At 38.0% G+C, this 24,518-nt stretch overlaps 1 protein-coding gene across 1 annotated transcript in view; it reads right to left on the bottom strand.

Annotated features, from left to right (window-relative positions):
- Positions 1 to 2,132: 2,132 nt before the first annotated feature.
- Positions 2,133 to 24,518, bottom strand: part of nfatc1 (nuclear factor of activated T cells 1) — a 40,202-nt gene continuing 17,816 nt past the window's right edge. The window contains exons 7-10 of the mRNA XM_084424186.1: positions 19,003 to 19,058; positions 16,227 to 16,359; positions 12,930 to 13,568; positions 2,133 to 3,795 (exon numbers count right to left, since the gene is read on the bottom strand). Coding sequence (XP_084280312.1) covers positions 3,740 to 3,795; positions 12,930 to 13,568; positions 16,227 to 16,359; positions 19,003 to 19,058 — 884 coding nt within the window. The 3' untranslated portion in view covers positions 2,133 to 3,739. The remainder of the gene's footprint in view (positions 3,796 to 12,929; positions 13,569 to 16,226; positions 16,360 to 19,002; positions 19,059 to 24,518) is intronic.

Below are 24,518 nucleotides of genomic sequence, written 5' to 3'. Positions count from 1 at the left end.
GAATTTGCATTTCCTTCAGCCTTATTCATTTCACTTTTAATGTGAAAGGGCCTTTGCCAAAAATATAACTTTTTTTTTTTTTTTTGCTATTAAAAACAAACAAACAAGCAAGCCCAACCCAGGTGAAACACATTACGTAACGCATTACTTTCCATACAAAGTAGTAACGCAATTAGTTACTTTTTAGTAACGCAATATTGTAAAGCATTAATTTAAAAACAGAATTTGACATTATTGTCGTTTTATTTTGATTTCTAATGACAGGTCTTTAATCATTAGATTTTAGAATTTATTAAAGTTTGTTGCTCTGCAGGTTTATAGGGAGTAAAACAAATATATAGTGTCAACTTAATATAAAGTAAGAAATAAAAGATTTTCCACACAATATTGTGCACATATTTAAAGCATTTTTTTTACTGTATAAATGATTAAGAAAGAGGTCCCTCGAAAGATACCAATATTTAGGGGTTTTAGGCATCAAAACATTTGAATACCTAATACACTAGACAGATGACAGTCTGGGTTTGATCCATTATCTTCTCAAGGGAGAGAAGATAATGGGAGGGTGACAGTTATATGTAGATGTAAAGCTCACATCTGTGAGTTTCAAGACTCCAAGTTCTTCATTCAACAGGACAGTTTTCACACAATGATAACCGAGACCGTTAGCAAAGGCCACTCTTCTTCTTGGCTCTCTAACAATCCTCACACAGGCCGCCTACTAATAGAGTGGCTATTTGTGGGCACCGGCTTTGATGATACACCCCACCCGGACTGTGCGTTGTCACCATGGCTATGTGTGACCGGGGATTCAAACCGATGGAAAATATTCCTGTCTGCCTAGCAGGTGTCAACAGGGTGCTTGGCTCAAAGCCTGGATGCAACAGCTGCTTCTACTTTGATCCATTAGTTACTACTCTGGAAGTTCAGCTCTCCTGCGCACATGGGGAAGAGATCTTGCGCATTTTTCACGATTCCTTTTCAGACGACGCTGCCGCATTTTTAATGAGCCGTTGTGACTAGGGTTGAAACTAGATCTTTGAAACGGAACATTGGGTCAGCGTTTTATACTCTTTAAAAGTTTGGACAAAAGACTTTTTCAAATAAATCATCTCCGTTTTTCATTCTCTATGACCAGTAAGAAACATCTTGAAGTCTTTTGTCATTTGATTTTGTTGTAAAACTCAATATCAATTACTAGCAGTCTCCTGTCATAATAGAGGCTTTTCACACATTTTACTCCAGTGAATATTTCTCTTAGTGGGTGAGTTAGACTTACTTCATCCACCTTCTTTTGCAACGCAAAAGTAAACTGTTTTCTGTGAATGTGCAGAATTCATTAGCCGCTATACTGGTAACAAAGTGCAGTGAACGGTAAAACTTTTTGCGCAGACACTCTATGTGACAACATGCCCCAATAGTGGCCAATATATGGGGAAAGTTGTCACAGTGGAACCTGCTATTAAATAGGCTATTAAAGGCTTTTCAGCTAAATGTAAACAGTATAATATTACAAGATTTATGAAATAGAAATACAATACATGAAATCAAAATATCAAACCAATGTTTTGGCCAAAAGAAGAAAAATGTGCAAAACTTGCCCAACCTGACGTCATTATAGTGGACTCATATCGAATGCATGTCAATGCGTATTTTTATTACCCAACAGCAAAAAAAAAAAAAAAAAGTATAATTACAAAATATGGTCACACTTTAGATTAGGGTCCAATTCTCACTATTAACTCCAACTTTGGCCTCAATAAACTCCTAATTACGGTTTATTAATGGAAAGTTAAGTGTGGGTATCGGGTAGGATTAAGGGATATAGAATATGGTCATGCAGAATAAGGCATTAATATGTGCTTTTTAAATACTAATAAACAGCCAATATGCATGCTAATAAGCTAGTTAATAGTGAGAATTGGACCCTAAACTAAAGTCTTACCAAAAATATATATATTATTGAAATTTAGGTTGGAGGATTAAATTCACAAAGAAAATTTGTAATTTAAAAGGCTTTTGAATCAGTATATATATATAAACATGATGGTTACTGAGATAGACATTGCGTCAACTTGTACTTTCTATATACTTGTATGCATATGTTTACACCATTCAACTATACACAACTCTTAAAGAGCCAACAAAGCATGGATTTATTGTGCATATTTTGGTACTGAAATGTAAATGCTCCGTAGAAATGTAACAAGCATGGGTAATTGAATACATAAACTTGCAAGAAAAACTCTGTTGTTGTCATTGATACCTTGCGGAAGAATATATCATGTTAGGTCTGATTGTCAAGAAAGAACAACAACAACAACAACAACAACAACAAAACAATATGTGGTATTTCTGAGATCCCAGTACAGAAAAATACAAATTAAAGTGCATACATTACCTAACAACCTACAGACAGGATACAATGTACAGGAAGTAAAACCCCCTGTATGAAAATCTCATTATATGCTGAGAAACATGCATTACGTTTATAATTAGAGAGGACAAATACATATATAAAAGTATTCCTGCTTAATAAACACTTTAAGGCACAGTGCAGTAAACCATCAGGTCATAGAGGCAGTTATAGTGAAACATATATTCTGCTGTTTTAAAGGCAGTTCAAGAGAGCGTAGCCTAATCGGAAACCATTATCCTGCCTTGAAAAATTGCTAGAATAATATTGGATGGTTGACAAATGCCAGTCCAGTCATTCTGGTCACAAAATTTGCTACCATTGTGACCGTAGAGGGGACAGAATTACTATATTCCCTTATGGCTTGCGTGTGATTAATTCCAGCTCACTCCAAATAAATAATTCTATTCTATTCTATTCTATTCATAGAAATTCCAGTTAACAAATACATATCATACCTGATATTAAAAAGCTATAAACATTGGAATGGCTATTCAGAGATAAGCACAGACATCTGCTGTCAAATGATGAACAAAACCACAATTTGGCATAAGCTTAAGGCAAATCAACAAGGCCGCTCGGGCTTACAAATAGGTCAAGGCTTCAAAATGATATTCGACCAAACGTCTCCATATAGGCGAACAGTCGTCAATGTTTTCTTCTTCATGAGGAACAGATACTTCATTTAACCACACGTATTTGTGCCACTGGATGATGAAATGTAACAAAAAAACAGACAAAGTGAGTTTTCAGAAGTGCACAGTTGCATTCACGTACGCATGCATCCAAAACAAAACAAAAAGTTTAGGTTATAATTTACAATTGTGCATGCGTCAACTGTACGCCTGGCTTTTGGCCTGCAAAATTACTCTGATTTGTGACCAGACTCAAATGTTCTTTTTTTTTAGAAATATACATGGTCGTGGATGGAGAAAGATGTCAAACTGCACTTACGGTAATAATTTAAAAAGCTACATCGTGTACAAGAGAGTAAATAGGAAAGCAAAAGGAGAGACAACTTGGTCCACAACAGCACACGGCTCCGTCTAGGCAGGATGTGCTGATAAATTCTGAAGTGAAGTACACTTGTTTTGTTTTTTTTCTGTGCTTTTAGGCTGGTTTTCAGGTCCCCCATGGAAATAAAACAAGCAAGGTTCGGTGAGTTCTGATGGCCTCGCATCAAGTGGAACTCTGAGTGCACAAGGTTTGTTTGTTGAATCGGTGTTATCAGAGTCAGGTCTTGCAGATTCAGATCTTCTGTATGAAATTTGGTATGCTGAAGAGTTCATGATTGCCGTGGTCTTCTCAGAGGGACCCTCGCTGCTATGCGTGGCTGTGCACGGAGATGCTGGAGAGATCGTTCCTGATGATTTCATTTACTGTGAATGCAATTGGAAATCATGTTACTTTTAGGCTACACCCAAAACAAACAATTGTATCACCACAGAAAAATATTGCTAAATGCACTTTTACAAAATGCTGTTCATTCTTAAAGGGATACTCCACTTTTTTTTGGAAATAGGCTCATTTTACAACCCCCCAGAGTTAAACAGTTGAGTTTTACCGTTTTCAAATCCATTCAGCCGGTTTTAGCATAGCTTAGCATAGATCATTGAATCGAACAAGACCATTAGCATCTCTCTCAAAAAAATGACCAAAGAGTTTCGACATTTTTCCTATTTAAAACTTGACTCTTCTGTAGTTACATCGTGTATTAAGACCCTAACCCTAACTACAGAAGAGTCAAGTTTTAAATAGGAAAAATATCAAAACTCTCTGGTCATTTTTTTGAGAGAGATGCTAATGGTCTTGTCCGATTCAATGATCTATGCTAAGCTATGCTAAAAGTGGTACCGCCAGACCCGGAGATCGGCTGAATGGATTTGAAAACGGTAAAACTCAACTGTTTAACTCTGGGGGAGTTGTAAAATGAGCCTATTTCCAAAAAAAGTGGAGTATCCCTTTAAAATGTGTTTCATGCCCTGGTTGCAGATGTGTCACAGACATCTATTAAATTTATAAAGATGATGTATTGTTTGTCTGTAACAGAGCACTAAAATGATCCCTGTCTTAGATACAGTTGTTTTCCCCAACATGTTCAGAAGTTTGGGGTCGGTAATGCTCACCAAGGCTGCATTTATTTGATCAAATATACAGTAACAGTAATATTGTGAAATATTATTCCAATTTAAAATAACTGTTTGCTATTTTAATATATTTTAAAATCTAATTTATTCTTGTGATGACAAAGCTGAGTTTTCAGCAACTTCCAGTTTTCAGTGTCACATAATCCTTCAGAAATTATTTTAATATGCTAATTTCTTATTATTATCAATGTTGAAAACAGTTGTGCTGCTTAATATTTTGGCAGAAACAGTGATAAAACAAAATTCAGGATTCTTTGATAAATAGAAAATTCTAAACAACAGAAAGATCTTTTGTAACATAATTGAAGTGTTTACGGTCACTTTTTAATCAAAGTATTTTTTTATTTTTTTTAAAGACCCCAAACTTCTGAACTGTAGTTTACGTACACTCATCAGGTGGTTGATAAGACTAAAATAAATTCAAAGTATGTTGAGTATGTTGATCAGCAAATCATTTTGTTTTAAGGAAGTATATAATATCCATTTTGATTGACTTCCAATTTAAGTTTAAGATCATTTTACATTCTTTTGCACATCCTAATAGACCTGATTATAAACAAAATGTCAGTTTGATCGATTTTAATTAGGTCCGGGGAACATAGTAAAAGCATTTAACAGGTAAAGTAAGAGTTTAATTATAATTTCTACATATACAGCGTCTGTGACCCCAAACACAACAACAGTCAATATAAATAACATGAATAAAGTAAATCAAATCTCTTTGAGTGGCTTCCCTGAGACTGAGAGAAAGAAAGATCAGAAGATCTCATGCCCTCTTACGGAGGACCCTGCTACTCCAGCTGTCTGCTATCTTCCTGCCCTCTATCTGTCATTGCATTTTCCCACACACTAGGACCCTGGCTCCTTCTGTCAGCTGTATTCTTTGGCCCGAGCATGGGAAGTGACTTAGCGTGTCTTCAGGCTACACAAACAGCCTGGCACTCACTCGCTGTGTGATAGCAGGGGAAACCGGATGAGGCTGCCTCTTACAGTTAGCATGTTAGCATATTAGCGGTAGACATATTATCTTACTCGCAGGCCCATAGGGAGCATTGTATGACCAACACACAGCACATTACCCTTCCCTAAATGTCTGTATTTCAGTTTTCAAGCCTTCAATGGTTTTACTGCAAAACATTTGAGCCTTTTAGCTCTGAGAAAAGCGATTCGCTTTCACGTTTTTTTGCTAACGGCTCTCAAACCTCTAAGGGCCACAGATAGCAACTCTATCGGTTGCTCTATCTGCTTCAAAACAGCACATTCCTCTTCCCTTACGATCAGCGCAGACTGCTTTAGTTGGCCTTTGAATTCTTTAGCACAGACGTAAGCACCTGCAGGAAGCATTTGATAACTATTAGACAAGCTGTGTGTGTTTTCCTCATTTGTGGTGAGGAATATCATCACAGCAGAATTCTGCATCTTTCTAACGTCATAAAATGGTTTAAAGTCATAGTTATACATCATTAACCTTTTCTATAGAGTAGTGATAAGCAAAAAATGCAAACATATTTGGTCATTTTGTTTTGTTTTCAGGCTTACTGTTGGTAAATTTTGATTAAATGTTGAGTAGAATAAGTGTTTTTCATTTCAAACATGTAATTTACGCCTCCTTTGCTGTTCTTAAATGGAATTATTTGGGATTTTATATAAATTTACAAAAATTGTGTGGTGTAAAAGATTTTTTAAATGTTTTTGTGCTCAACAAGGCTGCATAAAAACAGTAATATTGTGAAATATTATTACAATTTTAAATAACAGTTTTCTATTTTAATAAAAATTAAAAAAATTCACTCCAGTCTTCAGTGTCACATGATCCTTCAGAAGTCACTCTGATATGGTGATTTGCTGCACAATAAACATTTCCTATTATTATTAATGTTGAAAACAGTCGTGCTGCTTAATATTGTTCGGTAACCGTGATAAAAAAAAAATTTGAACGGTATTGTCACATCCTTAAATGACCTTTAAAAATCATGTAAGCCTAAAAATCCCAACAATCTAAAGGCTGTGACACAGAGAGAGAGAGAGATTGAGAAGACACATGTGGCTGAAGGCGGTGTATTTCCTTCCCTCAAGTGTCTCTCCCGGCCAAGACCAGGAAGCCTGCTGAGGAATTCCCTGCAAATGAACCATGGTCTTCGTGCTCCCACTGCAAACCTGCCTAAGGGACTGAGAAGAGTCCGGAATGCTGACGTTCCCTCTAAACAATGAAGCCGAATCTGTCTTTCATCTCCTCATGAGGGGCGGCGCACCCAGCCTACCTGACCCCGGCCTGACACGGCCTCTTCCCAGTCTCCTGGTTTCTCTTTTTCACCAAACTGACACAGGATCTTTCTTGAAAGACTAAAAGAACTACGCCTCGGGAAACCGTCAGCTGACAAAACACAAAAATCGACACTGAAATTTACCCCTGATATTCAAAATATCACAACTCTAACCACTAATATACTGAAATATACCGAAGCTCCAGTAAAGCTGGAGAAATATTTTTCACAGCCTTATAAATATTCAAACGTAATTATATTTTCATATTCCCTTGGGCATAAGCCCATATGATATGCTACTGCCAGTAGCGTTCTGATTGAGTAGCACTAATATGTGAACAGGATATGAATCAATGAGATGGTTGAATTATGGGGAGAAAATCACACATGGACGTGCCACACAAACACCACTCCATACTGAAACAATTAGGGACCTTTGACAGTTGGGAGTAAATTACGCCAATACATCTTCGTGAAAAATTTGGCGAGCACTGACAACTGCCATGGGAGTTTGGACATTAAAACGCAGGTCTCTTGAATCACTAGGATCCCAACTGTCAAAACAGACAGAAGAAATATCTGCAGGACTGCACACATGCAATAAAGTTTTATGGTGAGCGGGACACTAAAGAAAACATCTTTTCGATGCGAAAGTCTACTGAATGAGTTGAAGGGACAGACACAGGTTTTAAGGGTAAAAATGGGTAAAATGTCCAAACCAGAGAGCTACAAGCAAATATTTGGGTTTAAAAATACAGTAATACTGTAGAATATTATTGCAATTTAAAAATAACTGTTTACTATTTTAATATATTTTGAAAATGTCATTTATTTCTGTGATGGCAAATTCATTTATTAGAATTAATGATATTTGAACAGTATTATATTTAAAATGGTCTATATATTTATATATATTTAAGTAAATCAATGGAACGTCTGTGAGGTAAATAGGTTCTTCTCTGGTAATATTACTGGTAGTACAAACATGTGAGTTCTAATAGCCATGACCTATTGTGTCTTGGTATAAAAATCTTTTCTACGATGACGAAGCGTCTACTAACACTTTTCAGCATTCGCCACGTGTTCGAATTGCACCAGATTCAGTGCAAGCAACATAACTTTGACTGTTTAGAGCTCCCTTGAGGTTTCACCTTACATTGACCTGATCATTCAAATCCATTTGAACCGTGTGCCTCCTTGGCGTGAATAACAGGACACACAGATTTCTTGTTAACTCATTCTTGGGAGAGCATGCCACAAAAGAGAGTACAAAAGAGAAACGTGAACATATCCAAAGATATCAAGATATTTATGCTGAGCGGAGAGACACAAGGGACGCTGTTATTTTGAGCCAAGATGACAACTTACATTTGAAGAGGTTTCATCTTGTTCGGGGTGCTCATGGTAAATAAAGAGAGCCTCAGTAGGTGTTGACACATGCACTAACATTTTGAACAGACCAAAGGAAACTTTGATTGTTTTCAAGTCTCTGTTGGTCAACAATTTTGGTTTGGGGTTTTGGCTAAGGATAGCAGCTAGTGACTCATGTACTGCGATGCTGCTTTTGTACACTGTTGGCTTGAAAAGAAAACTGTTGGCAGTTGCCATAGGATACATCTCAATTTGCTGCCACATTTCGAATGAGGAGTCTAATGAAAGGACTTCAACAAGTGATAAGTGACTGGATACACTATAATAAAGCTGCAATATGAGATGCTACTTAGGGCTTCATACCAAACTAACAAGTGTTTTTGATTTCAGCCTGGTGCTGTTTGAGTTGGCAAAGAATAGCCGAGACTTACCCTTCATAACCCGATAAGCTTAGCATTACTCAAGAGGTATTTCAGCACGTGATAAACGATTCAGAGTGAAGATAATGCAAGAACAGAGTTTATAGAGTGCGACAGATACGGAGTTCATGAATCGATTTTTATAAGCCCTCTGCATGGAAAAAACAATCTGGGCGTTAGACGCCACTTCTAGTTCAACAACATGCTAAAACAGTAGAGGATATTTAAAACAATAGCCCAAACAGTAGGTGCTAGCAATGCCAAGATTGTGGGTTTGATTCGCAGGGAGTGCATGAAGCAGGGTTATTATCGTTAAAACGTAGAAATATTAAAAACGTTTTTTGTTGTTGTTGTTGAAATAAAGCTGAAATAAAATAAAACATAAAAAGACATGGAACATGACAAGCTAACTGAAAATTAGCACTAAAATTACTAACTGGAAATAAATTGAAAACTGAAAATATAAAAATAAAACCTATAATAATAACTGAACAATACTAAAATAGCACTGGCATGAACTGATATTTAAAACAAAACTATTCAAATCAGATCCGATTCGGAGTCCATTTAGTGGTTCTGACATTGAAAGAAAAAGCTCTGGATTCTTCCTTATTACAGCCAATGACCATTTTAGCAACCACAGATACATTTAGTGTATCTTTCTGACTAAAATAAGAAATTAAGGCCTTACAGTAGCTCATAAACAAACAAATAAATATTCCTTAGATTTTTGTTTTATTTTGACAAATGTACCTCTTGAACTCTGATATAAAGGTCTTGTATCTCTGGGATTGCTGTTGTGACTCTGACTGGGAAGTGAATATGTGGATGTGAGGTAATCCAAGAACCTGCTTCCTGCTGGACCAGGATAAGCAGCAGCTGGATCCGTGTGATAGAGCCCAGAGACCTGGCCTGCTCTCTACCTTCAGGAAACAATGGGGGAACAAGGAACTACCAAACAATTATCCCACCAGCACTGTTAGCCTCATTAAGGGGTCCACAAGCAGCAAAACTCCCAGTAGTCCTAATTGTTTTAATCAGCAGAAGACAAGAAAAACAGACCTCGGGTCAGGATCACAATCACACTGGGATTTGTCATCTACGCAATGACCGGCCTCATAATTGACTCACAAGGGTATATCTTCCTCAAAAACTACTTAGCCTAACCAAGTATGACCACAAGATGTATTTGGTCTTTACTACAATGTTAGCAAAATTATGATACCATTAGTCATCGACTTGAGGGTGTCTACCAACGTCAAGCCAATCTCTTCTATTCAAACTCTTACGTAAGCACCTGACAAATTACATTATTTAAAGTGATAGTTTGTCCAAAAATTTAAATTCTGTCATCCTTTACTTTGTAGAAAAAATGATCAGTTTCTCTCAGTTGACGGGTCCATACATTGAGTCAAATGGGTTCAGTGTTGTTTCAGAGCAAAAATATAATTTTGTACTCCACAAAAGAAATAAAGGTTTTCATCACCACTATCGACTATTACTTCAAGCACGGGTCAAGACACCTTAATAACTCATAAACAGGCCTCCAGTTTAAAATGCTTGGCACTTTATAGGTAACATTTCTATTATTTATACTCACAAATGAACAGTGTAGTGGGTGAAAATTTTTGTTTTTATAAATTCGCCATCTTGTATAAATATGTTTCAAAAGTCCTCACTGTACTTGCTCAACGCTCTGAATGTTCAAACTGCTCACTACTCCTACATACATTTCTTAACAGCCCCACAGGCTGAATTGGAAAGTTTGTTGTGGTTTCTTATGGGGAACCCAGCTCGAGGGTCACGTGGTATGGAGCGGTTCCCGTAGTTACCCCCTCCTTTACAGCAGGATCTACTGCTTTGGCTCGGCCCGAGCTGGATCGCACTTCCTGGCAGCGCTCAAGCCACAGGCTTGCATCGGCAGCGGCCAAGTCAGTGTGCTTTATTGCAGTGAGGCCCCTCAAAGCTTACGGCTGGTGAAGGCCAGGAGCCAGGCTCGCAGCCAGATTTTGTAAGAGTTTCCATGAGTAAAAGGGTTTGTAACCCCTCCTCAAAGAAGCAAAGGAAAACAACAGAAGGACCGTATCAGAGGAAAGAGTGAGCAGTAAATGAAGACTGAAGTATTGGATAAGTGGTTGGTTGTGAAGTTTGAAAGTACCTTCATCACACCGACAGCTTATTCAAGTATATAATAAGAAGTAAGAACATCTTCAATGATAATAAGACAACTAAAGCCTCAGAAAACCTCAATACTAGATATGTTGACAGCAGCGCATGATGGATGACGGTTTTGTGCTGGTAGAAAAGTGCCTCTGTTTCAAATCAAATTAATGAGAGTGGTTGACAAGCTCCCTGAATGCCACACCTGACAGAGTCCATTAAAGCTGCAATCTAGAAGAAATGCAATCCGAACTTATGACACAGGGAGCCCTGTTAGCGCTCGCTAAAACGTGTTATATTTTGCCAGGGGAGAAATGACAGGTAATAATTTTGACAAGCAAACCCATAAAAAATCCCGCTCTCACTCCATGCATAACTACTTGTCCATGTTTCCGCTTAGTTTAGGCAGTATGGACTATATTTCAACTGAAGCCTTGCCTGGAACCTAAGGAAACCACTATGGCATCCATAATCTGCTATCTGACATCTTAACTCCAAGGAAGGATCTTAGATCGCTAGCATGATGTTTGTTGTCTGCAGAACGATTTAAGACAATTTCTTTCACTAAATTAGCATATAGTAGTTTTACGAATGCAATAGTGTTCTTAGGGCAGCAGGAAGGAAGCACTATGAAGACATTGGAGAACACAAAGTTTGAGAAATACTGATGGCCTGTCACATGTTCTATAGTATTGAAAAGCTGAGGGGTGATGTCCACACTATTTGTCTATCAGCATGATAAAAACTAATTGACAGTGCTGAAAAGTGACCTTCTGTTGGGCTTGAAGCACCATTTGATGTTTCAGCAGATCTTTTCATAACCACTAAGGTTTGGGTCTCTGCAAATACACTAGAGAGCCATTAGTCTCAATGTCAGTACACCCACGGACTGGACAGAGACCGACTGATGCATACTACACACAAAACTGGACAGAACTTTCTCAATCTGGCAAGCTCTAATCTGATTGGCTGACTATAAACAACTTTCCGGAGTCATGGCACAAACGTTTTTTTAATCAGTCAGCCTGGAAAAAAAATTTATAAGTAAGAAATAGTCAGTGGATTTGTCAAAGTTTGCCAGGATAAATAAAAGCAAAGTATGCAAAGGGTGCTACTTGGGTATCATGTTGTACTTACTGGTGCACTTTTTGGATAAGGGATATTCAATATATAAAATATAGTAGTCCAAGGCACTCAAAGTAGGATTTAAATGAAAGAAATCTTTGTTAGATCATGGCAATAGAGAAAAAAATTCAGATAAAATAATATAGAGCGATATCAAAATAAAGATTTACATTTACATGGCATAATTACATTTTAAAATAAATTACATCAAAAAGAATTATTTTAAATTTGTGATATTATTTCACAATATTACTATTTTTACAGTATTTTTGATCAAATAAAGTAAATGCAGCTTTGGTGTGCATAAAGCCTTACTGACCCCCAACTTTCGCATGTTAGTGTATTCCTTTTCTATATTTGTTTGATGCTTTGTTTGATTTTTGTCTGCGGAAAAAAACAGCATTACTTTTTACAAACAAAGATGTTATACACATTTTCTATACACATTTTTCACCAATTCTTGTAAAATTCTTGTTCTCGGAGGCTGTTGTTTTATTTATTTTTCCCATAGCGGCCTATTATTGTTGAGCTGTGATCTGTTGCATTAAATGTCATTCAGATCATTCAGTCTCTTTCTGTCTAGGTTGGTGGTTCTGGGCCAGAATAAGCTGTGATGTAGATCAGACCTTTCGCCATTTAGTCAAAGCTCTGGCTATGACTAGAAAACCATTATCTATTAGCTTTTATGATTTAATGGACAGATCTAATTTTAAAATTCTTCCATCTGTTGAATGTTTCTTCCACAGATGCTTAAAATTTAACACAAAAAGTTGAAGGGAAAGCGATGAAGTCATTCATTAACTTTCCAGTTAATTTAACTTGCTTTCTCGATATATTAAACATCATGGAACGGGGCCGCTGTCGTTGTGGCAGTACGGTTAGCGCTGGATCTTAACGGTCTTAATTTTGTGAGGGAGCACTCAGGCAAAAAACATCAAGCAATTAGAAACATCTGTTGGGCATTACATCACCAGACTACGATGCACACGGTCACTAAATTTCGCTTGAATATTGCGCTGTCACTTACCATCATCTAGGTACATTTGATCCAGTTCCTGTGGTTCCTGCTTGATGCTGACAGCCAGCATGGCGGGGGCGTCTTCCTCCTCCTGTAGGAGGGGGGAGGACCCGCTCCTCACTGGTCCTTTGGTTATGTGAGCCGCTAACGCAGAGGCCTCACTGGTGGCCTGTGATTGGGTCAGATTGAGGCTGGGAGTGAAGGGGAGTTCTGGTGCAGAGTTTGGGGTGGAAGGATGGGACCCTGGAGAGGATGCAGCGCTTCCTGTTGGATAGAGCATGGACTGAGGGTAGCGTCCGGGTGTGGGCTGAATGGTGGAGACGTGTGGGACCGTAGGAGACTGGGAGCCCAAGTTCAATCCCACTGATAGGCACTTAGTGGAGATGTGAGGCGGGGAAAGATCCTGCAGTTTTGGGCTGGTGCTGGGGGAGGACGAGCAGGACAGGGAGGTGGGCTTTGCCGCAAGTCTCTGAGGGCTCGACGCGAATGAGCCCGTCACACAGGGCCTTAGTTCTGAGGGTATCATGGGGGTCATCGCCGGGGGGCTGTAGTAGGGCTTCGGATGCAGTGCCAACCCAACAGGATGGAGCGGCGCACATACCTGGGGGAGGTCGTAGTCGTCGCGCGGCTCTGTTTTTATGGTTGGAACTGGGGAGGCGAAGGCGAAAAGAGAGCAAAGAGAGAGATCAGATGAAGAAAACGGGGGAAAAGGAGAAAAACTAATAAAAACACGTTCCGGGTTCATGTGACTTATGCGAGCTAGCGCGAGTGAGTGGGTTTGTGGCTAGGATACCCACAGCGAAACAAACATTCTCATCAATGAGACTATGTGTCTGAGGCTACACGCTCCCGCCCAACTGAAAATATTTAAAGAAAGAGGGAAAAAAGGGATGAATCATCACCACAAGAGCCTTCCAGCTGCTTTCGAAAATAAAAGGGCTATTTTTTTTGGATCTGCCCCCAGTGCTAATACCATATAAGCGTGCATTATGAAATATTTTACTGCTACAGTAGTTTCGCATCCACTGATTTACCCCCACCTCCCCCCCCCAGGATTTTTTTCAGAGTGTCAGTTTAAGATGCGATCTCAGGTTTAAGAGAGCCAAATTGCTAAGAATTGGACTGAGAGTGAATTAGAAACAGATCAGCAGATCCTACATGTCAAGTGCACGGAGTTCAAACTAGCAGAGAGGCTGCCCAATTTTAACATATACACAAGTAGCAAAGGTGCCTTTAAAGACATTTTTAAAGAAAAAATTTTGTACTGAGTACTGTGTAGTATACTTTCAGTTCACGTCGTTTAGCTTCTAAAGCCATCTATATACTTATGCCAAAATTAACTTTTACCAACTTTTTGCTCAGTTTATCTTAACATTTTTATCTTTCTCTTTCAGGAAAAAAGCTCCAAAATATAAATGACCTATTTTTGCCCAATCAGATGCTCTCTGGAATCAGAATGTCCCTCCCCCAACACCATCTTCATCTGACTAGCAAACTGCAAATCATGACTGTTACGTAAATATAAGCCTGTCTGTTTCAAAATGGAATGCATAACTCTAGGGAAGACCACTTTACTTCAGCAATTTCACAAAGTCATCCATGTCTTTTTGTTCTGAACATCCATTTCTTTGTAAGCATTAAACAGCCTGATAATATAACTACAACTAAAAACGACCGTTTCTTGGTGTATATGATTCTGGTGAACAGATGTTGAGCTACTGGGGAGAATTCATCTGTTGTTGACAAACTCTTCATCCACATGACGTTACATTTTTCACCTTTTAACTTCTGGCTGCATTTCTCAACAGACTGTCAGCAGCAGTTTATTTTTCTTCGTCGATGAGACATCCCTCACACAAACATGCCTCCACAGAAGCCCTGAAGTTTTAGTTTGCATTCTGTCAACAATACAGAGAAAAGGGGAAACTCTCTGTGCCGCCCATACCGACCGCAGTTTTAAAATAGAGCCTAGACACCTATTTTAAGCTCTAAAGGGGGAAATGAGGCTTCTAGCACATGACTATACAGGCAGGCAGATATCTGTCACTCTGTCTCATGTTACCACCAAAAGCCATCTTAGATGATTCAGATTTTTGTAACAATTACCACTGAAGCTTATAGACTTATGATACTAATGAGTCATTCTGTGTTAATATGAAATCAAATACACAGACTGACAGACAGGTTATAATTTGTTCTTTAAAATAGAATGAGATAAATAGTCTCTAAATCTTCCATCTATATGATCAGAATAAAAAGTGTTATCTTAACACGTATATATATATATATATATATATATATATATATATATATATATATATATAAATAACAGTAGTCTGCAACAGTTTTGCAAAACAATTAAACACTGTTCCAATAAACTATAAAACAAAATGTATAAAGTACATTTTAGGTACATAAATTAAAATTATATGTACAAGTATATGAGTCTAGACATCAATAATAGTTATCTAAAAAAAGATTCACTTCTATGTGCAGTTAAAAAATATAAATAAATAAATAATGAACAATATAATAATAATAAAAGTAATTATTTCAGGGGTTCTTGGTCTTGGCCTGAAGACTTCTGCCTTAAAAAGAAGCTTAACTTTAGGAAAATGTTCTATCGTTCCTCCCACATTAAAATGTATGAAGTATAATTAAAATGTATAATGACTTGAACATCAATAATAATTATTTAAAAAAATTGTTTACTAATATAATAGTTAAATAGTACTAATAGCTAAAATAAAAAAATGTAAAAATAATGATTATTTTAGGGGTCTTTGGTCTGAAAACCTCTGCTCTAAAAGACAGATATTAATAAAATGTCCTGGACAGATTCCCTGCATCATCTTTACAGCGTCCAGTCTAAAAAAAGACAGTACTGCAGTGTGAGTGGGACGGCCTGCAGTTGCAGTGCCCACACTTCAGGAGACAGGGCTGGGACAAGCTGGGTCTGACTCAAGCCTTTGAACCACCCACTGGTTACGCACACTGGGCCTGAGGGAATTAGCGGTGGTTAGGACTTTTCAGAAGTCAAGTCATTTTTTTTATTTCACCTGGCAACCAGTCTGGATTTGAATAATAGCATTCACATACTGGACCCCACCCTGTCACTGCCCTTCCACTGCTCCCAGAGCAGGTACGGAAAAGAACAAATTTTATGGAAATGCTTTTAACAAAGAAAAAACTAGCCACAATTCCATCCACTAAACAAGGCTTCAGAATTTCTTCTGAATTAATTCAGTCACAGATTGGAAAAAGAAGCGTGCGTGAATTAAAGGGGAAAGAGGCGATTTTTTTTACCGTTTGTGGGCAGGTATGTGAAACGCTGGTACTGGCTTCTCTTCCGTTTGCCATTGCACACGTAAAAATTCACTTGAACTGGGTTGGATATTCTTTGGTTCCGATATGATGGGACTTCCACAAGCAAAGCCACCTGAAATGCAATATATGAACATGATTTCAGTCAGCTGATGTTGCAGTGTCAGGCTGGGTTTGATGCTTTTTTATAATACTACACAGCCACTGTCTGGGTTGCTTCTAGTTCTCTTGAATATTAAGCAGGGGGAAAAATAAAGTATTTTAACACCACCTACAATCAGTTGGAATGGTTTCATCAGGCATTTGAATGAAAAACCAAACTGTTTCTAGATACCAAAAACCTTAACAACACCGTCTCCGTTATTCAACCTCACACCATGTGCAGCGTCCAACAGCCGCAGCGATTGTGGCTTTGTGAGCTCGGGGCAGATGAGGTTCAGACAAACCAAACTGCATGCAGCAGACGGTGTTATTTTTGCGCTTCTCACCCTGAATGAGAGAGTGTCCGGGGACTCCGTCCAGACAGTTTATTTCCCCTGCGCGTCTCCCCTCTCTGTCTCCAGACACCACTGAACTTTTGACCACTCAGCCGTCTGCGATTATAACTACAGTATGAGAAAGGTGTTGGGAGTGTCAAACTGTCTATCTCCCCCCAACCTCTTTTCCTCCACCCTGAGATGAACCCTGTGTGGCTGAGAAGAAATTGATGGTAGTGCTGTACAGTAGCCAGAGAGGAAGTCATCAGTCTTCTTGCAGGTTTTAGAACCATGTGCAGGTGAGCTCCCAGACTATTTATATTAGCACATCGCCTTAGCCGCAGAGCAATGCCAGACCAAGCACAATGTGTTTGAGGGAATTTCATCTATTAGTCTGATCTGCAGCTGTGCTCGGGACCCTTGGCCTGCAGCGAACTCCAGCTCTACTTTGTAAAAATTCAGATTTACTTCAGTAAAAATGTCATTGGCAACCCATTTTACTTTTGTAATGTGAGGTATTTCTGAGTGAAAAACATATTCAGTGAAAAATTTGAAGGCAATTTAGGTCATTTGGCGGCCTAATTTTGGTTACGCCTCCAAGGAGTAATTTTCTATGAAGGTAAAAGTCATTGAGAAAGAATCTCTAATAAACTGTTTGTCAAGATGAAATTTCAAAAACCATGTTTCAAAAAGGTAATAAAATCTCATAATGGTATCATACATTTTCTTTCTTTAACTTAAAACACACACACACACACACACAAGTGATCAAAAGTTTGGGGTCGGAATGTTTTTTTTTTATAAAGAAGTTAGAATGATTTCTGAAGGATCATGTGACACTGAATACTAGAGTAATGATGCTGAAAATTCAGCCCCAAACTTTCGATTGGTAGTATATATCAAAGAGGAAACAAAATATCAAAAATGGATGGTGGAAACTGGTGATTACATATTAGAATTGAGACAATTTGCAAAAATGATATGATACTTTAGTTATTTGGCTGCCCTTATTGAACATACAGAGTTATTATTTACCTGAGGGGAAAAGAAATGTCATGAACAACTTCATGTCATTTTCCGTTATTCGTTTTCTGGAGCTTGTACCTAATGACTGAAAAGTCCAGCGCCACCCCTTATTTACAAACACCAAATTATAGAAACTATTTCAAATGTTTGTGTTTATATGAAAAAGTAAATGTAACATTAAAGAAAATCTTGCTTTGTGAAAAGACAAACCAACCCCAAAACCCGCTCCAAAAACTGACACAAGACAGCATAGCAAAATAAAAGAGCCATGTGGTTTAGACTGTGTGAGAAAATGGCTCACATTAAATAAATATACATATACACACACAGCCGGGAAGGGAGGGGAAGAAATCAAAGGCGTCCTTGTAAAAAAAATGGTCTAATACATTAATGCTCCATTCAAACAGATGGTCTCCATTCACTCGCTAAGCATTGAAACCAGGCGTGGAGGCTCTCATAAAGTTATGAACCAAGAGACACCAGACAAAGGCTAGCTTTCAGGGAGCTTTTGGCTCCGGAAGGGAAGAAACAAACATCAATTCATCCTAAAAAAAAAAAAATCTGACAGCCATAGTCCTCTCTTCATTTTATTATGAACACATGAGCTCAGACAGAAGCTACTAAAATTTTGCCATAAATTAAGGAATTTTAGCTAGCTCATTTTTTTGATAGCGGGACCCAAAAATCGCACTTGAAAGTTCCGCCGAGAAGCAATTAAAGAGCCACTACGCAATTATACATTCTCTTTACGAGAATCTACAAATAAAATGGTAAATAGCTGGTGCGTTTTCCTTTTAACGCTTTGATTAAAACATTCTGTCACATTCCAGAGCATGTCTATGTTTCTTATCTGGACAATACTGACAGTTAAGACCTTTAGAATGGGTTTTATCCAACAGTCTGAGCTCTATGGACAGACATGTGCTACCTAACAAGTGTGTGTGGTGAGGGGAGCAGGTGCAGTGTTCACACACAAACACAGTCTAATCCCAGAGTCTAAACTGTGGTCCCTGAGCTCTCGCAGAAAGAATCTTCCATAGAGAAAACAAGGAGCAGGTTTGCGTGTGCGAGTGTTGTGTGTGTTTCCTCCCGAGAGAAGAGAGTAGGGATCCACACATACATTATATCCGCTTTACACACCAAAAAACAACCTGTTTACCTCAAACACAACAATACAACAAACATTTCTTAGTTTTAAACTATTTCTTGCTGCCTTTTTTTAAGTGTAAAAAAGTTGAGTAAAATGCGAGACTTACAGATTTAAAGGATTCTCTGTTGACTTTGGCCTCCATTTCCCAAATGTGATGGCCATCTGTAAAAAATAAATAAAAAAAGAGCTGAAATTTATTGCATATTATTAACATTCACCTCACATATGTGAAGGAATACACCACAGAGTGAGCTTCAATTCAGAATAGAAGATACATTTTGATATTAAAATCAACATATTATCACACTGTGATGGAAGTCTGATCAAAGCAAAAAAAAAATATTTAATCACCAGTTACAGTAGATGATTGAATTGAACTTTTTCCACACACATATGGTTGTATTTTATAATAAATAATAAATGAACCATATAACCATGCATAGTTAGTATAAATAAATAAATAGATTTTAGAGGGATGAAAAAGAGCTTATATTAAATGTATTTGTTGTTTTTGGTGCAAAGCAGTTTCACTTAAAATGTCAATATGTAATATGGCTAATACTAACAGAATATTTTCCCATAGTTTTCCTATTCAGTCTCTCAAAACATATTTGGTAACACTTTACTTAAAGTTTTTATACATAATGCATTATAAAAGTATTTGTAATTCAGTAATTATGCTAGTTTGTAATACATCGTATAATGCATTGTGTGTTCTCATGAATAATTGTAACCACAGTTGTAATACATTATATGACTTATCTATTCACTGAACACACCTTTAGAAAGTATAATGCATTAAAACACATAACAACCCACCAATTTCAGATATAGCGTTTTAACTTTGGTTACAATTATCTTTAAAAGGATATAATGCATTATAACATACATTATGAATACTTTTATAATGTATTATATATATAAAGGCTTTAAGTAAAGTGTTATCATAGGTGTTACCATATATTTTTTTTTGCTTATGAAAGAAAATATGATTTTGGTATTGTGTTGAGTCACCACTGGACATCTGGGTCCTGAGGCAAGACCAGTTGAGACCCGATGCCGTAGAGTAGACAACATCAGTACAACATAAAAGAAGCAGAAATCCCAAAAGTCTTTGGAGAGCAATCGCTATACTGCAGTCAGCCTTGAGATTACATCATGTCCTGTCTGCCTCTGACCCGCTCGGGCAGATGGGGGGCTGATGCAATCCTAATGATCTTACCATAGCCAAGAAGTGTGTGCGTGTGACGTGCTTTTGCTATGGAGGGACCAGTCGCTTACATCAGCCCCTTGTGGAATCTCGCAACTCATGACAAATAGTGTCTGAAGGGTCCAATAAAAGGCCTGGTAAACTCTGCTTCAGATAATGAGCAACGGCTGTTTGGCTAAAGAGCGTGAGGCGCGCTTACGCGTCACAGACTCTCATCTGTCCTTTCTCTCAATCTCCAATCTCTCCTCATTAAAAAAAAGTTTTATTTAACTATTTTCAGCCTCCGGTTTTTTGATGCAAACAGGCTTTCCCACACAAACGTTTGGGAACAAAAGACATATTAAGGTCTCGTTTGCTATTTTTAGTTAAGACATCACTGAAAAGACGTTTTTACTTAGACCGTAAAAACAGGAGAAAACCGCAGGGTAGTTTGGTCACAGCAGCGACCCGCTAGGGCAAACCACAGACGCACACACGAAAACAAAGCATCATTGTGTCTAAGAAAGATTAAAAGTAAAGAAAGAAAGCAGAAGAAAGGAAATTCGTCTAATATTATCTAGAACAATAGACAACGCATCTTTTTAAACTTTCCATTGGCTTGTCTGCAGCCATATTTTTACATAATTGCATATTGCTATCATACATTTCACATTGATGATGCTCATGGGTTTAAACAGAATGCGGTGGAAAAGACTGTATTGGTTTTCCATGATAATTTTCTATGACAAATATGCTCCAGGAGACCCTGAAGACTGTATTCCTAGACATTGAGTGCTTTATTTACACCGCTGAGAAAGATCAAATGTATTGTTCTCACCTCAGTGAAGTATTTATAAGAGGTCTCAGGCTTCAAGTCAGACAAATTGCTTGTCGAGCTTTAAGACGAATGACTTGTCAAGTTCTCATAACGTTACTCAACAGCATATGCAAGGAATGGGTAATCCAGCGTCAGATTTAGAGGAGCGCTAACAATACTGTAGTAACGTCTGATTGCAATGAATCTGGCATCGGGGGAAATTTTCCATTGGAGGTTCTCAAACTATTCCAGACATATTATTCAGACTTTAAAGATGGAATGCTGAGACTATTTTGATTGCATTTTAAAAGAAAGCTTAGTTTTCGTGGGCAGACAGTGAGGGCACCCCTGGCTAGTCTCGCTGTGGTCTGTGATGTGGTGGAACGGTCTGTCATTACTGCTGGAAGGTAATGCGATGCTAGAGGGAACCTCCATTGCCACTGTCTCCTTCTCTTTCTCTTTTGCTCCTGCTCTTTTTCAGATCAGTTTCATGAAGTTACCAACTATATTATGGTTAAATTCGTCTATCTACAGCGATGTTACTCCACATCAAAGTGACACATATACAGTTCACACAGACTTTATGATTCCATTTTTCTAAGACATATACACTACTTGTAAGAAATGACTAAATAAGAAAGATGAACTGAAATTGTGTTTCCAAAAAAATAAACAGAAAATTACTCGAGAGAGCCAAATTGACCAAAATTACTGTCTGTCTCCATCAGTGATACTATTTCACCCCTAATACAAACTCTTGTATATGACATCACCACTTGGATGGGGCCCCGAATTATGGAGATCTGCGGTATACCAGCATAATGTCATACTGTCCTTTTATTTTCAGATCTCGACTCTAGACTTTCCTCTCAACCTCAGTTCTTTTGGTGGTCTGCAAGAAACAACCATTTTGGAAAAACATTTAAGTGCAAATTAAAGTTTATATAAGTTGTGCTAGATACTGTATGCAAGAAATTGTCTAAAAAGCAACAGTATTGTTTAAAAAACTGTACAAACAATTATAATGTTACAATGTTAATACTTACTTTTATTATGAATAACAACACTAAAATAATATGTAGTATTATTTATAATTATACATTTTATATATGAAAAAACATAAAATTGTAATATTCAGTTTATTTTTATGATACAATTTTTGCATACAATATATAGCATGCATTATATTTGCACATTGTTTGGCAAGATGTGAAATATCTGATTAACTAAAGAAATACTTTAATCGACTGATTCATTAATTTCAATTTATTTAAATTAGTAGATCTCTCTTTATTGGCCCTGTCCCAAATGGCACCCTAACCACTCGCGGTCTTCCTAAGAGACGCAACACCACTTTGACCGTTAGGAAGAAGGCTGCTGCGGAGCTTGCTTCAGTGCGGACTCGACAAAAGTGTGCATCGTGAGCCTTGCCTTGACCACGTCATATCCTACTTGCTCAGAGAGAAGCATACAAGACCATTACTGATACAAATCCTGAACTACTTTACTTAAGAGCCAAGGTCAACATGACATATTTCAAATGTGTGGTATTTGTATGTATAAAACTTTGTATGTGGTAGGATTTAACAGAGGTGTGCCAGGGTGTTGCTATGCAATCGCTAATGTGGTTTTCAGCAGGGTTGCTAGAGTGGTTGATTACTGATCCAAGTCAAAAAAGCCCATCCCAAGTGTCTATGATATTCTGGTCCCTAGATAGAACATTTTTTGTCCACCAGGTGAAAAAAGTCTGATTGCTTAGAAACCCACAGGATTCACAATGATCTACACATCGAAGTTTAATACTTAAAGGGAAAGTTCACACAAACATGAAACTTGTGTCATCATTTACACACCCTAATGTCGTTCCAAACCTATATGACTTTTTTTATAGATATTATGAAGAATTATGCAGGGTCTATGATTAACTTTAGAAGAGTCCAAAACAACACTGGACTTTCACAGTATGAAGTACCTTCTTTTATGTTCCACAGAAGAAAGAAAGTCATATAGGTTTGGAACGAAATGAGGGCGAGCAAATCATGATTTTTAGGTGAACTATCCCTTTAAGTATTAGGTCTTAGCAAATACCTCTAAAAGAGCCGAATACTACTCAAAAGCTAACTTCCGGAGCCAAGTTTCTGGATCAGTTTGCCCTCGTCAAACTCCCCCTAAGCCCAGTTCAGAATCAAAAGCACTGTTGTGTTGTTGATTAGGGAGGGCCACAAAAAAGAAATCTTAGTGCCCCAGGCGGTCGGGGTAGTAGGCAGTCAGGGAGATGGGTGGTGGTAGTGCGCGTCCAAAAGCCTCCCTCAGACTGTTGTACTGTAAACACACACAGATGCGGCAATGCAGACCTGCTCGCCACAGCGTTGTGAATAGACTCCCTTGTCCTCCTGCAGCGGAGAGCGACTCCCCCCTCCTCCTCTGGGCAAAAGGGATCAGCGTATGGCACGAGAGAGAAAGGGGAGCTTAGGCTGGGATGACCCTAATTGCAGATGCTCAAGCAAGCCAGTTTTCCAGAACGTGCTAATGAACAGCAGCTGTGGAGTCTTCAGGCGAGTAGCGCTGCGCTTCTATGCCACGTTAAAATGCTACAATGTGCTTGAAAAATATTCATTTTCATTGCGTTTAAATGAAAAACAATAAAAGCCATCAAATTCTGCCAGGCCATTGTTGTGGATGGTCTCTTTATAAATGTATAATATAATTTTTTGTTGCTCCTTAATGAGGAGACAATGCAGGGATTCCCTGAGGCTTGCGACCACGATTGGTTTGTTTGTGAGAGTGCGCCATTGTTGCCGAGGGTTGTTGAGGACGAGCCAAACCTCAAGGCTCCTTCACACGGAGGTTATTGTTCTGAAGTGTGAAAGGCGGACACCCACATGAGATTTTCATTCACGAAGCTTCTCCAGAACAAACTCATCTCACACAGAAGACCCATAGAAACAGCTTGCAACTAACAACATTATTAGCAATGTTTGTGAAGGCAAACAGCACTATTACAATTGCTAATATGGAAGGTTGGGGATTTGAAAAACTCCTTAGATTTTTGCCAGGTGGATGATGGTACAAAATTTGTGACATCAAAAAAATTCTGTGTGCTTTGATAAAGATACTATGACTATGCGGGCTCCACCAAAGTGTGTATCGAGGCCTATAATGGTATTAGTTACATGAACTTGATTATACACCCATTAGTACCAAATAGTTTGAAAACTAGTTATGCAGGCCATATGAAAAATACTTTAGGGATTTTCACACTTGAAATATTTAACCCTAGCTCATTGTAAACCCGGGGGAAACAAATTTCAGGGTTACCTTGATTCAAGTTTCACAATGCTCATAAATGAACCAATGTTAACAATTAATCCTGGGTATTCATAAGCTGTTGTTTCTCCCAGTATATTCCTATACTTATTTGCCTATTTGTGGTGACAGTGTCACTGATTGGACGAACGATGCACCAAATATGTTTACACAAAGGCCGACTGTACTATCAAGTTTACACTGAATGGACTTTTCTGAATATAAAGGTAAGAATGAAATGGTATCTTCATTCCAATTGTCACGTTTTCAAACACCGTTTGACATTTTTCCACCGCTGAAGCTACTGTAT

Source organism: Rutilus rutilus (genome assembly GCF_951802725.1).
Source record: "Rutilus rutilus genome assembly, chromosome: 11".
In the NCBI taxonomy this organism is placed as follows: domain Eukaryota; kingdom Metazoa; phylum Chordata; class Actinopteri; order Cypriniformes; family Leuciscidae; genus Rutilus; species Rutilus rutilus.
The sequence above is the reverse complement of the archived record's forward strand: the minus strand, read 5'-3'. Positions and strand labels throughout refer to the sequence as shown.